The sequence below is a fragment of the Euleptes europaea genome, chromosome 14, assembly GCF_029931775.1.
Source record: "Euleptes europaea isolate rEulEur1 chromosome 14, rEulEur1.hap1, whole genome shotgun sequence".
Lineage (NCBI taxonomy): Eukaryota > Metazoa > Chordata > Lepidosauria > Squamata > Sphaerodactylidae > Euleptes > Euleptes europaea.
In genome coordinates, this window is record NC_079325.1 from 12466818 (window position 1) to 12481124 (window position 14307).

The following is a 14307-nucleotide window of genomic DNA, read 5'->3' on the forward strand; positions in this document are numbered from 1 at the left end:
GAGGCTAATCTGGTGAACTGGACTTGTTTCCCCACTCCTACACACGAAGCCAGCTGGGTGACGTTGGGCAAGTCATTCTCTCTCAGCCTCACCTACCTCACAGGGTGTCTGTTGTGGGGAGGGGAAGGGAAGGTGATTGTAAGCTGGTTTGATTCTCCCTTAAGTGGCAGAGAAAGTCGGCATATAAAAACCAACTCTTCTTCTTCTTCAAAGCAGCTAACAAAATACAAAAAATGCAGTTTAATTAAAAGCTAATCTGCATCCTAGGCTAGTCCTAGATTTGCTGTTGTGGCGCTTTCAGGACCACAGGTGAGAAGCCACAGGCGTAGAGGCCTTGGTCCTCTGGCTACCCCCAGGCTAAACACCTGAAGTAGGAGGAACAGCGCATACAGTCAGCCCCGATCTCGTTCAGCTGGCAAAAAGATGTTTCCATCCTTCCTCCCCTGCCTCTGGTTTGAACACAAATCCTCTCTTTTGAAAAAAAAAAAATAGGCAGATCAGCCATTTGTAGTAGAGGCACCGGCAGAGAATCCTTACCTGTGCACAATTGGGGATGTTGAGATTTTCTTCTCTTTTGGGGCAGTAATTGACATGGAACGAATCTAGGCACTTTTAGAACCACACAACTGATAAAGTATCTAAACAAATCTCAGTTTGCATCTTATGCTGGTGGGAAAGAGGTCCTTCCTGACTTTAATATCCTCTGCAGAATCGGAGCATACAACTGTACTGTCAAAAGAATATGAACAGAGCCTGCCAGTCCCCTTGCATTTGGAGAGCTTGTTACAGTTCCCTTCATTCCTTTCATTCACCATTGCTTTAAAAAAAACAACAACGGTTAAATAAACTTCAACCTGGACTAGGTGAAACTCACTGTGCTTTAAAATTGGTGTTTACTGAATAAAGTTGATTTCTTGAAGATCCAGGGCAAACAAAAGCGGTAACATTCCATTTGCATACACAAAACAAACAAAAGAAGACGAAAAGTTGGTTGTTATATGCCGACTTTCTCTGCCACTAAAGGAAGACTCAAACCGGCTTACAATCACCTTCCCCTCCCCACAACAGACACCCTGTGAGGTAGGTGGGGCTGAGAGAGTGTGACTAGCTCAAGGTCACCCAGCTGGCTTCATGTGTAGGAGTGGGGAAACCAACCCAGTTCTTCATGTCAGAATCCACCACTCCAAACCACCGCTCTTAACCACTACACCGCACTGGCTCTCCTGATATATCAGGAATATATCAACATTAAACAATTCTTACAAAGCCCCGAACGTCAGCAAAATACCAAATGCTCAGCATCTTCAGCAATAGGCCCGCTGAAATTCAACCGTCTTCCTGAAAATTGGCAGTATTTGTGGTGCCCTAAACTTGGCTGGCCGGCCATAAACATAAACATGCAGACGAAAGGGTTCACACAACACATGATCATGTGTGTGGTGTTCTGCCACAAGGTGTGGTGATGTCCAAGTTCAGATCTTAAAATTATTAAACATGTACCATGTATTATGGCCATTAGCCAGGACAACTAAGTGGCATTCTGTGTATAGAAGCAATATACTTCTTGGCAAACAGGATGCACTCCCCCCCCCTCTTTTCCTCTTTTTCTCTCTCTTTCTTTTTTGGCTTTCCTTGTGAACTTCTAGATGCATTTGGGCAGGCATTGTTGCTAGGCCAAATGGAGTTTGGCCTGATACAGTAAAGCAATCACATTCTTACCACTATTCTAAAGTTTGGCTTTAGGAGGTTTATTATATATTTTTTTTAATGTAAGGCAAATAGGAGGAGTTCTAAACACCTTGCTCTCCAGAGCAGGCTTATCTGTTTTCACTAAAAATAGAACAGAAACTACCTGTTTGAACTCTGTCCTCTCCGTTGGTAGGTGATGACGCATCTCCATGTGATCGAAGAAAGGATGAATCAAAGTCTGTCCCTTCTCTACAAGGTACCTTATGTGGCTGAAGAAATCCAAAGTGAGATAGGTTAGTATCTTTGACTTGATTTTGTAGAGTCCCCCAATGTAGTTTACCAAAAGCATTTTTGGCCTCTAAATTCAACAAAGGCAGTGGGGTATGAATGCAAAAACATGTAGAGGCCTATGAAATTGCTCTTAAAAAAATGCATCTCATACAAAATATGTGAAAACATATATCCTATATACAAGGAGTTTGGGTGAAGTTTTGCTGGGAAACTTTTTCCTAAGATGGAGGCGTTTTGCTGGAGTCCTCAGGCTGTTGGGGTCATAGTCCGGCCCACCCAGGAATTTCCATCCCCACCCTAAGAGTTTCCTTCTTTCATAGATGAGCTGCTTCAACAGCAGCGGGATGACATGGACCACTTCACTTCTTCCATATCGGAATCCCCGGTGGACGTCCGGGTGAGTTCTGAAGAAAGTGAGGAGTCTCCCCTCTTTGATGGCAAGCCCTTCCGTCCGTTCCAGGTGAAAACGTTCCCGGCCTCATCTGAAAGTGAAGGTATGAAGAACCGAGCATCTGTACACGTAGACAGCGAGCGCTGAACAAGCATTGATGCCCAGTCAGTTAGGATGATACCCTTGTCTTCACATTCGTTGTCCCATCAGAATTGCTTTAAAAGAAGCTCATGGTGTCTAAGCAAGTAGGCAGCTGGGACCTCAGCCGCTAGTTTCATTCGACAGTTTGTCACGCTGAGATGTTACCTTCACAGTCAGGGCCCTGAAGAAGTGAGCTGTGGTTCGCGGAAGCTCATACCCTGCCGGAAATTGTGTTAGTCTTTAAGGTGCTACTGGACTCTTGCTCTTTTCTACTAGTCAGGACACTGCAACTGTTAACTGAAGCATTTAGCATCCTGTATGCATGGCAGCTTGAGACTTTTACTAGTCTTTGCTCTGTCTGCAGGGGGCACTTTTTGGCTTGGCTGTGGATTAATCCTTTGAGGTGTACAGGTCTTTAGCCCAAAGCTTGGTCTCATGACATCCCCCCCCCACACACACACCCATGGCTACAGGCTTACCAGAATTATCTTTTGTTGCATCTGCTATTTCTGTGTTCAGAATTGGGGTGAAGAGAAAAGACTGAACTTTCGATCTGTAATCTAATTGTTGCCCTGGGCCCAAGCCTTTTCTTTTCTCTCCTCTTAATCTCCTTTCTCTGCTATTTTTTGTTTTTGTTTTTCCCCCCTTCTGCTATAGATTCTCAGCCGGACTTGTACCATCCAATGAAAAAAGGTTGGTTCTAAGCTGATGCCTCCTCAAATGCCTTCCATCGTGCCCCCACCTTTTTCAGTGTGTTTCTGCTAGCTTTTGCTTCTAGTTTCATAGCCTCACCCTCACCTGCCTGTCTGTCCATACAAAGACCTTCTTGATCCTTGATGTAAAACTAGTCAAGGTGGCTGCCTCTGGTACATTCATGGTCTGATCGTGGTAGATGTCACGTGAGAGACGTTGGTGCAGCATAAAGACCATGATTTTCATAGCATGCGTAAAGTATCCTTTGTGGTGTTTGTGCAGGCTACACTAGGGTGAAAAATTGGGGAAAGGCCATAGCTCAGTGGTAGAGCATGCTTCTGCTTGGCATGCAGAAGGTCCCAGGTTCCATCCCCGGCATCTCCAGTTAAAAGGGACTAGGCAAGTAGGTGATATGAAAGACCACTGCCTGAGACCCTGGAGAGCCGCTGCCGGTCTGAGTAGACAATACTGACTTTGATGGACCAAGGGTCTGATTCAGTATAAGGCAGCTTCATGTGTTCATCCTTACTTGATCACAGTAGCCATTTTTCTGCCTGTTCTCCATATTTATTAAAAGGAGGGACTGTGTGTTGAGTTGAGCAGAGCTCTAGGAATTCTGCTAACGAGTAACACAAAGCATCTTGAGTTCTGAATATGCTACGCTATAAAGGATTACATAAACGGATTCCATCTGAAATATCACTTTCTCCTTCCGACTTAAGAGGAAGAGGGCTGGAAGTGTTGCAGAAGAGTGGCGAGGGTAACAGGGAAAGAGGATTGGGCTGCCTTCTCAGTAGTTTACCTGGGTTGGTTTTAAAATTCTGTAGTTACTGGAACGGCCCACCAAATACTTGCCAAAATGCCTTCAGTTGCCAAATTTGGAGAATCCCTGTCTATGGTTCATGAGGACAGGGAATCAGGTGTAGTGTCTTTATATTCTCTCAGGTTTTGTGTGTATGCATGTTTTGATTCCACTGGCTCCTGCTTGGACTCTTTCCTATAGCAAAAGCTATTTTTTTAAATACAAGGAGTAACAAAGCCAAAGTATTCTGAATTTGATCGTAGTGCTGTATAGCGCTGGTCAAGTGTTAGAAAAGACAGTAATGCTAGGAAAAGTGGAAGGCAGCAGGAAAAGATGAAGACCCAACATGAGATGGATTGACTCTATAAAAGGAAGCCACAGCCCTCAATTTGCAAGACCTGACCAAGGCTGTTAAAGATAGGACGCTTTGGAGGACATTGATTCCTAGGGTCGCCATGAGTCGGAAGCAATTTGACGGCACTTCACACACACACAAGTGTTGTCGCCCTTTGCTCTTTTGCTGTTAACTAGAATGCACCAGCTTTCCTCAGCCTCTTGAACCAAGGCCAAAGTCCAAAGAACTTGGTAAACAGCAGAGCTTAAATTTTCAAGGCACTTATCTGTAGAGAACAGCTTTGGTAACTCAAAATTCAAGATTATCAGGGATCGTATTATGGCAGGGCCAATGTTCCATTCATTAAGTTACCCTCTTGCAGATGCATGAGGAAGATTTAAAAGGCGGATTGCTTAGTCTTTTTCTTCCTGGATTTTTACCTTGTTTCTGGATTTGGTAGGCTCCTCAGTGGTAGAATGAATATGAGCCTCGGTCGGCTGAAACCAGTTTTCTCCCTACTTCAGTTTATCAGTTCTGTTGAAGAATTTACTGGGACAGCGTAGATGGCAAAAACCAACCGGGGGGGGGGGGGGAGCCGGTAATCTCTTAATGACAGGTCTTGGTTATGTTTAAATTATGGGCGGAAGGGTACCAGTTGGATATTAGGGGGAAATTTTTTTACAGTAAGAGTTGTTCAACAATGAATCAGCTGCCTAGGGAGGTGGTGAGCTCCCCCTCTCTGGCAGTCTTCAAGCAGCGGCTGGACAAACACTTGTCGGGGATGCTCTAGGCTGATCCTGCGCCCCTTCCAACTCTCTGATTCTATGATTCTCACTGACCTGAGCTATGGTATATTTAATTTTCCTTCAAGCCCTGCTCATTACAAAAAAAAAAAAAAGAATACAGTGTGCAAAAACCTTGGATGTTGCTTTCCAGAGATGTGCATGATACAAAGGGCTTTCCTTCGGAGTACCAAGCCACTTAAGGCTGCTAAGAGGTGCAGAACTATCTAATGGTACCTGTCACAGTGGCTGAATTTGCAACCTGGAGTCTTTGCTGTGTTGGCTCCTGAGAATTCAGCCTATAAAGGCAAGAAGCTAACTGGTTAGAAGGGGTTTGAGGGCCAGAGTGGGTTCAGCAGCTGTAAAATCACATACGTGACCTGCTCAAGAAGTCTTGGAAAGCAAGGTGGCACAATCCAGAGTTTGTCTGACATCTGCAGGGGGCTGTTCCTGTTGGCAGCAGAGGATAGGACTCGCAATAATGGGTTTAAATTGCAGGTGGAAAGGTACCAGCTGGATATTAAGATAAAGTATTTTACAGCAAAGGTTGTTCAACAGTGGAATCAGCTACCTGGGGAGGTGGCGAGCTCCCCCTCACTGGCAGTCTTTAAGCAGAGGATGGACAAGCACTTGTTTGGGATACTCTAGGCTGATCCTGCATTGAGCAGGAGGTTGGACTAGATGGCCTGTACTGCCCCTTCCAACTCTGTGATTCTATGAAATAGGTTGTTTGGAGTTGGAAGTGATAGGCAGTAACGCCTGGCCCTCTTTTTCTAGATTGCGTTAGCATTTTAGCATTTTCTAGCTGTAAAAAAAAAATACAGTAATGGTGGCAGCTGCCCCCAAAGCAGAGTTCCCTGCCATTCTTTCTCAGAGAGCCTAACTAATAGAAGGCATTTGTTGGTCTGTGAGCACAGCCCACACAGAGCAGCACGTAATCCATTATGAAGTGGGGCGTGTTGTATTTCCTTGTCCCGTTATGGGTGCATCTCTTGGATGTGCAAGAGTCTCTGGAGAATCCAGTTCCCACCTTGGATCCTTCTGCAAGTCCAAGTAAGAATGAAGATACAGCAGCCTTTATTTCCGGGTCAGGTAGGAGGGGTGTAACCGAGAAGGGGCAGTTGGAGTCAGGTTGCAGAGGGGCGATACAAAAAACACAGCTTGATTAGAGCAAGGAGATATTGCATAGAGGTGAGACTCCAACTGGCCTTCTTGGTAACACCTGCTCCACCATTTGACCTGGGTATAAGGACTTACGGAGCTTCATTTTTACTTATATATTTGATGAAGCGAGCTTTTGAAAGCTTACACTCTGGAAAATGTTGTTGGTCTCTTAAGTTGTTACTGGACTAACACGGCTGCCCGCCTAAAACTACCTTCAGCAAGCCCGTAGTGCAGAATTCAGATATCAGATGCTCATAATAGCTTGTCTCGCTTGCAGGTGTGACTCTGCTGTGGTTCATTCCTGCTTGGTTTCTGCAAGTTCAGATCCCCGTTGTAGCTCAGAACAGTCCCTTTTTTTAAAATTCTCCTCTGTATCCCACGCCAGGTTCTAGCTGTGATGAGCTAGGCAATATCCACAACTTCATTAACTCCTCCTCTGGATTGATTCTGGACTTGAGCCAGGCCACGGGGCAAGGAACTCATTCTTCTCTCTCACTGGGCGACCTCTCTGGATGACTTTGAGGCTCTTTCTTGGAATAGTTGCTGATGCGCAGCGTCTTCTAAAAGGAATGGTGCTGACTCCAGTAAGGCAAGAATGCGGCATCCTGCCTCGCAGAGAGCGGCTGCCTCATGGGGCAGGAGCCGCAACCCCCAAAGACAGCATTCCTGTTCAGGCCTCCCATTGCTTTGTTGCCATGTCATGTTGATTTGGGTAATAGAACAAGCGTGCGCGTGAACGTCCTGGAAAAATCTGACCGTTCCTATACATGTATCTCATTTGCCAGGCCCCCTTTCATTGCCCATCGTCTGTCACGCTCGCGTAGCTCATTGATGTCTTTCCAATACCTGTCTAGAGAAAAGAACGGCGCTGCTTGCAGAAGGGGTGATGGCCCTGCCTGGGCATTGCGCCATGCAGGTCTGATGCCCGGGCTCATACGTCATTTCTTCTATGCAGGGTCTGGCATGGCTGACCTTGACGGGCTGATTGGAGCGGAAGAGAAAGTGATCAACAGCAAGAGCAAGCTGGACGAGAATGTGGTACGTCCCCTGCGCTCGTTTGGCCGCCGGGAACCTTGAGCTGGAGGAACGGCTTTCTGCTTCTGTGGCTTGCTTCTACGCCGTCTGCTGCTTGCTTGACAGTCACTATATTCATTATCCCATATGGTGCAGAGGAGTAGCAGCTTTACTGCTGCTGCAGGGCTACCCATATGTCTTAGTGACAGAAGGGTAGGAGGGTGAAGAAAGCGAAGCCCATGCCCTCATCATGGAAAGCCTTTCTGATGCGTGATAGCAGAACTGGAGCCTTTTGATGCTCTGACACACCGACTTTGCTGGCAGCTTTGCCAGCTTATTTCGGACTGTTGCCAGCAGCTTTGGACAAGCGTAGTGAGGGAAATGGCCGTGCTGTAATTCTGAGCGCTGGTGCCAAGGCCAGCTCGGCTGCAGTGTGTGGCGTGAGCCCTGCTGGACTCTTAATTGAAAGCAGCGAATGTTTGATCGTAGTCAAAGGTGAAAACTGCTTCAATCGGTTAACAATCCTGAACCAGGTTTACTCCATTCAAATGCCTTGATTTTTCAAGAACAGTTTTAACCAACTGGCATCTGCATAAACAAGAAGCCCCCAGGGCGCACTGTAGCAAGCTGCAGTGCTGCAGTCAAAAGCTCTGCTCACGACCTGAGTTCGATCCCGACGGAAGTTGGTTTCAGGTAGCCGGCTCAAGGTTGACTCAGCCTTCCATCCTTCCGAGGTCGGTAAAATGAGTACCCAGCTTGCTGGGGGTAAAGCGTAGATGACTTGGGAAGGCACTGGCAAACCACCCCGTAAACACAGTCTGACTAGTGAACGTCGGGATGTGACGTCACCCCATGGGTCAGGGTGCTTGCACAGGGGACTACCTTTACCTTTATCTGATTAAGCTCAAAGCATTCTCCCCCCCCCCCCCCCGGTCAGGAGGTAGTCACTTTTGAAACACATGCCATGCCTAACTGGTTTTGTGATGGACACGCGTTTAACCAAATTCCATTTAGTTTCTCAGGGTTGAAAGGTACGAAGGGTCTCATAGCGAGTGTGAGGTCTGCGTGTGTGTAACAATGCCGTAGAGTTGACTAGCTGTTGGTTCAGCAGAGGTGTCTGCATTTTGCAGCCAAGTGGGCTTTTATGCCATCCCCATGCCCAGTGATTCCTCCTTGTCGCCAGCTCTTTGTGTAAAATTCCTTCATGACTGTTTTCAGGTAATTGATGAAACCCTTGATGTCAAGGAAATGATTTTCAATCCCGAGCGAGTCGGTGGACTAGTGGAGGAGCCGGTATGTATGTGGCTGCCAACCCGAGCTGCTTGTTAGGGGTACCGGGAGCGCCTGTGTCAGTGTGGAGTGTCGCCGTGTGTCCCATTTTGTTCCGAAGCGGCTGTGAATGTTGCAAGAAGCTACAGACCTGGTATTTTCAATCAGAAACGGCCCCGTTCCCGGGGGGCACAGGGTAATCTGCATGGGTCACGTGCGCACGGTGCACATAGCTGAGAAGGTATTTTGAAAGGTGACCCTTGCCGGGTGACAGAGAGCAGGGCAAGTTCATAACCAGTTGCATCTCATGCTTGTCACAGCAGATGGTCCGAGGGAAGGTGCCTCCTGGTTGGTGTTAGTCTCCAGGCCTCTCACCCCTTCCACGTCTTTTGCTCCTCCTTGCAGGAAAGTGACAGTTCTCTGCGTGACGACTTCAGCTTCAGCAGCAGCGCTCTTATTGGCCTTCTGGTGATAGCGGTTGCCATAGCCACGGTGATAGTCATCAGCTTGGTGATGCTGAGGAAGAGGCAATATGGAACCATCAGCCATGGAATCGTAGAGGTGAGAGAGGCTGTGAAATGCACAGTCAGAGCGTCGTGGGGTGTGCGCATGGTAGAATAAAATAAAGCTGACCGGGAAAGGAATGGCAACAGCTGCTTTCCACTGGGGGGGGTCCCCTATATATTAAGAACATAAGAGCAGCCATGCTGGATCAGACCAAGGCCCATCAAGTGCAGCAGTCTGTTCACGCAGTGGCCAACCAGGTGCCTCTAGGAAGCCCACAAACAAGACGACTGCAGCAGCATTACCCTGCCTGTGTTCCACAGCACCTCATCTAATAGGCATGCTCCTCTGATCCTGGAGATAATAGGCATGCATCATGACTAGCATCCATTTTTACTATATATTGGAGGCCAAGGCATAGTTCTCTTGATCCTTAGAAGCCCTGCCTCTTTTGCTGATGAGCATTCGCTAGTCACTGTCCAAATGTAGTCCAAGCAATTCTCTGCAAGCTTTTGAATTAGTATTTAATTGCTTTAAGGGGGAGAGGTTGTGTCGGTACATGCACAAAATGTATCCATCCTAGTGGCACGAATGAGTGAGCAGAATAGTAAAGTTCCAGACTAGTGACCAAAACTCCATTTCTGCTTAGTCACGTGTGACATGCGCATCAAAATGGGCATATAAGCAAAAGTCTGGAGAGCTTCCCTTATTTATTTGTTTAGATTTTTTTTAGTTGCTGCTCACCCAGGGAAACCTTCAATGACTTACAACATTTAACCAACATCGTCATAAGTTAAAAGCCTACAAAATCAAATAATATATAAAATCTTAAAATACGTGACTCACCACCATACCACTATGAGAGCCAGTATGGTGTAGCGGTTAAGAGCAGTGGTTTGGAGCGGAGGAATCTGATCTGGAGAACCGGGATTGATTCCCCACTCCTCCACATGAGTGGCAGAGGCTAATCTGCTGAACTGGATTTGTTTCCCCACTCCTACACCCGAAGCCAGCTGGATGACCTTGGGCTAGTCACACACTCTCAGCCTCACCTACCTCACAGGGTGTCTGTTGTGGGGAGGGAGGGAAAGGGAAGGTGATTGTAAGCCGGTTTGATTCTCCCTTGAGTGGTAGAGGAAGTTGGCATATAAAAACCAACTCCTCTCCTCCTCTATCAAACCAGCCCAGAGCATCTGGTTAACCTCCAAAGGCCAACTTGAACAGTTCGGCCTTCTAAGCCATGTGGGAACTAAGCAAGTCCTGCAGGGCATGGGTGTCATCGGAGAGTGCATTCCACAGGGTAGGGGCCATCACTGAGAAAGCCCTTCCCCTGGTAACAGCTAACCGAATCATCCTGGGCCAGGGCACCTGCAAGAAGCCCTGAGCGGGTGACCAAAGGGTGTGTGTGTGTGGGTGTTAGCTTGGCCCTTACCTGGGATGCTTGCATTATGTCTCTGGGCCCACTTACCAACAGCCCTCTGTTTTGCAGGTGGATCCAATGCTCACCCCAGAGGAACGGCATCTGAACAAGATGCAGAACCACGGCTACGAGAACCCGACATACAAATACTTGGAGCAGATGCAGATTTAAAAGATGTTGAAACTGCAGCAACCCTGGCCTGGCAGAGGGGCAGGGGGAGGAGGGCCAAAAATGGTCCAGAATTTTGGATCTACTACTGACCAACTGTTGCTTGAAGAGGAAATTCATCTTACATTCAGAACTCCTGGATCATTAAGACTTAAATTACTACTGTAGAGTTGCAATTTCCATTCTTTTTAAATGGGCAAGGAAATGATAATATAACGATATATGATATATAAATGTTAAATGGGAAAATGGATCTATTGCAGATATGAGATGTAGTTTTTCTTTTCTTTTTTAAGGAACTTTAAAGAGGAGAAAAAATCCTACTGCTGTTGTATTGTCTAATAACAAGCTCTCTATATAAACGAGAAATGTTTGTTTTTATTTCTGATACACTACTTGTATACTCAAGGTCATTTGTACCAACTGCATTGTATAAATGGGACACTTGTGGCTCTTTGGTCATTATGGCTTTTATTTTATTTATATATATATATACACACACACATATTTTATATATATCTATAAATAAAATAAATAGCACTATTCTTTTTTTCTAATGAATTTGTTCTGTCATCCGCAAAAAGACAAATAGGGGTTTATGGCCTTTGGGAAAAATATACTGGGAAGCAATCCATTATAACAACTGAAAGATTACACAAATTATCAAATGCCAGTGACCTTTGTGTTTCTGCTGCTATGTGGCTTGGTTTTCAGAAATCTAGACCCCCTCGAGGCAAGGAGGGGAAAGATTCCTGCCGCGTTGGGGCCTTCCAAGTGAAACCTTTTGGCATGGTTTGCGCACGCCGGGATCGCACGCCCTGCCTTCTTGCTTTTGTAACCCAGCCCTGCCGTAGAGTTGGAAGTCTTTAATTTTGAATCGGAACCCCCCTTTTACGCTTGTGGCCAGCCTCCTTTTTAGCACTTCGCCTAGTGTAAGCAAAAATCCCTTCTTTGTTCACCCGCACCTAAAGCCACCTTCCTCCATGATGAATCATGATCACTACAGGGTTTGGGGGCTGACAAGAGAGCCGGGGGCTGACATCTGGGGTGCGTAACTGGGGCCATTAACGTGCCCAGGGGTCACCAAGCAGGGATTGAGGAGCCAGGGTGTGTTGCAGTTGTCGCTCTCTGTGTCGGGAGGCAGGAAGGAGTCACGCCTAAGTTATGAAGAAGAGAAGGGAATCCGTGGGCATTGGAGTGTTTTTTTGGGGGGGTTGTTCATTCACCATTATGTCTCTGTAATGCTTGTATAGTTGGTGTTAATGCTCACAGCTTTTAAAAAAAAATTCTGGAGGGTTCTGGTAACCTGTGGTGTGTTCTTTTCTATTTTCCAGTGAGTTTTCTTTCTCCCTCACACCCCCTCCATGTTTCTTCCCACTATGCACAGATTTACTTAACCTGCAAACTCCTTAGTGTGGTCTGTGGGGAATGTAAAAAGTTGGAAACACATCAATAAACACTTTAACTTCCAGATTGATTCCAGTCTCTGGCCAGAGATGTTTGGTCTCTTTCTCTCATTTGTCCTAGCTGCTGCTCTGGGGATCTGTTTCTCTCTCTCTCTGCGGTGCGAACCTCTAAATCTCATTTGCCATAAAGATCTGAAGACTGTGTGAAGTCTGCTTACGAAGTGTGGTTACTGTTCAGTGTGGTGTAGTGGTTAAGAGTGGTGGTTTGGAGTGGTGGACTCTGATATGGAGAACCGGGTTTGATTCCCCACTCCTCCACATGAGCGGCAAAGACTAATCTGGTGAACTGGATTTGTTTCCCCACTCGTACACATAGAGCCTGCTGGGTGACCTTGGGCAAGTCACACTCTCTCAGCCTCACCTACCTCACAGAATGTCAGTTGTGGGGAGGGGAAAGGAAGGTGATTGTAAGCCGGTTTGAGTCTCCCTTAAGGGGTAGAGAAAGTCGGCATATAAAAACCAACTCTTCTTCTGCAGTGGGGCTCGGAAGGCTTCCGCAGCTTGTAATTAACTTTGGGGGGGGGAGTCAAAGGAATGGCAATAAGAGAAACAACTTTGGCTTCGGTTATTGCATAGCTTGCAGCCCTAATAGCCCCGACTAGCCCGATCTCATCAGCTCTTGGAAGGTAAGCTGGGTTGATACTTGGATGGGATACCACCGAGTAAGACTGGGGCTGCTATGCAGAGGAAGGCAATGGCGAATAACCTTTGCTTGCCTTGTCTCTTGAAAACCCCACGAGGTGGAACTTCATGGGGTGGCCATGAGTCGGTTGCGACTCATCAGCCCACTTGACCTGTATTGTGTAGCTGCCCATGTATTGTGGAGAGCCAGTGTGTTGTAGTGGTTAAGAGCAGTAGTTCAGAGTGGTGGATTCTGATCTGGAGAACCGGGTTTGATTTCCCACTCTCCTCCACATGAGCGGCGGATGCTAATCCAGTGAACCGGATTGGTTTCCCCACTTCTACACACAAAGCCAGCTGGGTGACCTTGGGCTAGTCACAGCTCTCTTAGAACTCAGCCTCACCTACCCTCACAAGGTGTATGTTGTGGGCAGGGGCAAGGGAAGGAGATTGTAAGCCGGTTTGATTGTCCCTTAAGTGATAAAGTCAACATATAAAAACCAACTCTTCTCCTCCTCCTCCTCTTACCATTGAAACTGATGCTTTATTATTTGGCCTATGTTTCTGAGAGTGGATCTGTTTCTGGTGTGTGTTTCCACTGGCTAGTCCAATGTGAAATTTGCCAGTGGACAAAAGGTGGTAAGATTTCCTATGACTATGCCAATATCATTCCAAAATCATCCTGAACTCTTCACCCTTGAGTTATTCTCTCTCATTAGCAGTAAGAGATGTACAACAGTTGCAGTTCCCCACGTAAGCATCTTTGACCTCTTCTCTGGGAATGTTTGATTAATGCTGCGGTGCCCTACAGGCAAGCTTGAACTGCATGCAAGCATTGCTTGATGACAGGGTTGGTGTCAAAGGGCTTGAAATGAAACAGAATATAGCGGAAAGTGATAAGCTCATGCCTAAAGTTAAAACACAAAACCTTAAGCCTTTCTGTAACTTGCAACAAAAAATAAAATTAACCCACCACCAAATAAGCTTAATCCTCTATCATCTTTACTGCTGCCTATACATGATAGCTTTTTTCCTCTCTAAATGGATTAAGTTCAACCTGGAATTCCTTGCGCCCCATGCAACTGCCTAATTCAGAAGTAACCAGCTGGCCTTTCAGTGGAGCCCACCAATGTTTTGGGTGTACAACGGGGCCATGAGTGGAGAGAGGAAGCACCATAGAGGCATAACAGGATGGTGAGCACACATTTTATGAAACCTCTGCTGTACTAAAACTATATTTTCTAGGCAAATTACGACAGCTGCCTGGGAGGAGAAAAAATATTGCTGGTGTGGAAAAATCCTTCTGTTGAATTGCCACAACTTAAGCTGCTTAATCATGGGGAATTTCCATGCCAAAGGACCATGTTCCTTGAAATGCTGATAAGCAGGCTTGTATGCGTGGCTTGGTTTTCAGATTCATCTGTTGGTTCATTCTGAAAGAAACCTTCAAAATATGTCTTTTGTAGACTGGGAAGGGGAACCTCTGTTACTGTACTTTTTCTCAAAGATGGGGAGGGACTGTGGCTCAGTGGTAGAGCATCTGCTTGGCATGCAGAAG

General features: G+C 46.4%; 1 protein-coding gene across 7 annotated transcripts in view; it reads left to right on the forward strand.

Moving 5' to 3' along the window:
• The window catches only part of APLP2 (amyloid beta precursor like protein 2), a 69799-nt gene extending 58847 nt beyond the window's left edge, over window positions 1-10952 (forward strand). For 2 of the 7 annotated variants that reach the window (XM_056860000.1, XM_056860002.1), the window contains 7 exons: window positions 1883-1982; window positions 2301-2474; window positions 3170-3205; window positions 7243-7325; window positions 8520-8594; window positions 8976-9131; window positions 10564-10952. In XM_056860000.1, the coding sequence (XP_056715978.1) occupies window positions 1883-1982; window positions 2301-2474; window positions 3170-3205; window positions 7243-7325; window positions 8520-8594; window positions 8976-9131; window positions 10564-10665 (726 nt within the window). In that variant the 3' untranslated portion in view covers window positions 10666-10952. The remainder of the gene's footprint in view (window positions 1-1882; window positions 1983-2300; window positions 2475-3169; window positions 3206-7242; window positions 7326-8519; window positions 8595-8975; window positions 9132-10563) is intronic. The other 5 variants (XM_056860001.1, XM_056860003.1, XM_056860006.1 and 2 more) reach the window with 3 other exon arrangements.
• Window positions 10953-14307: the final 3355 nt, after the last annotated feature.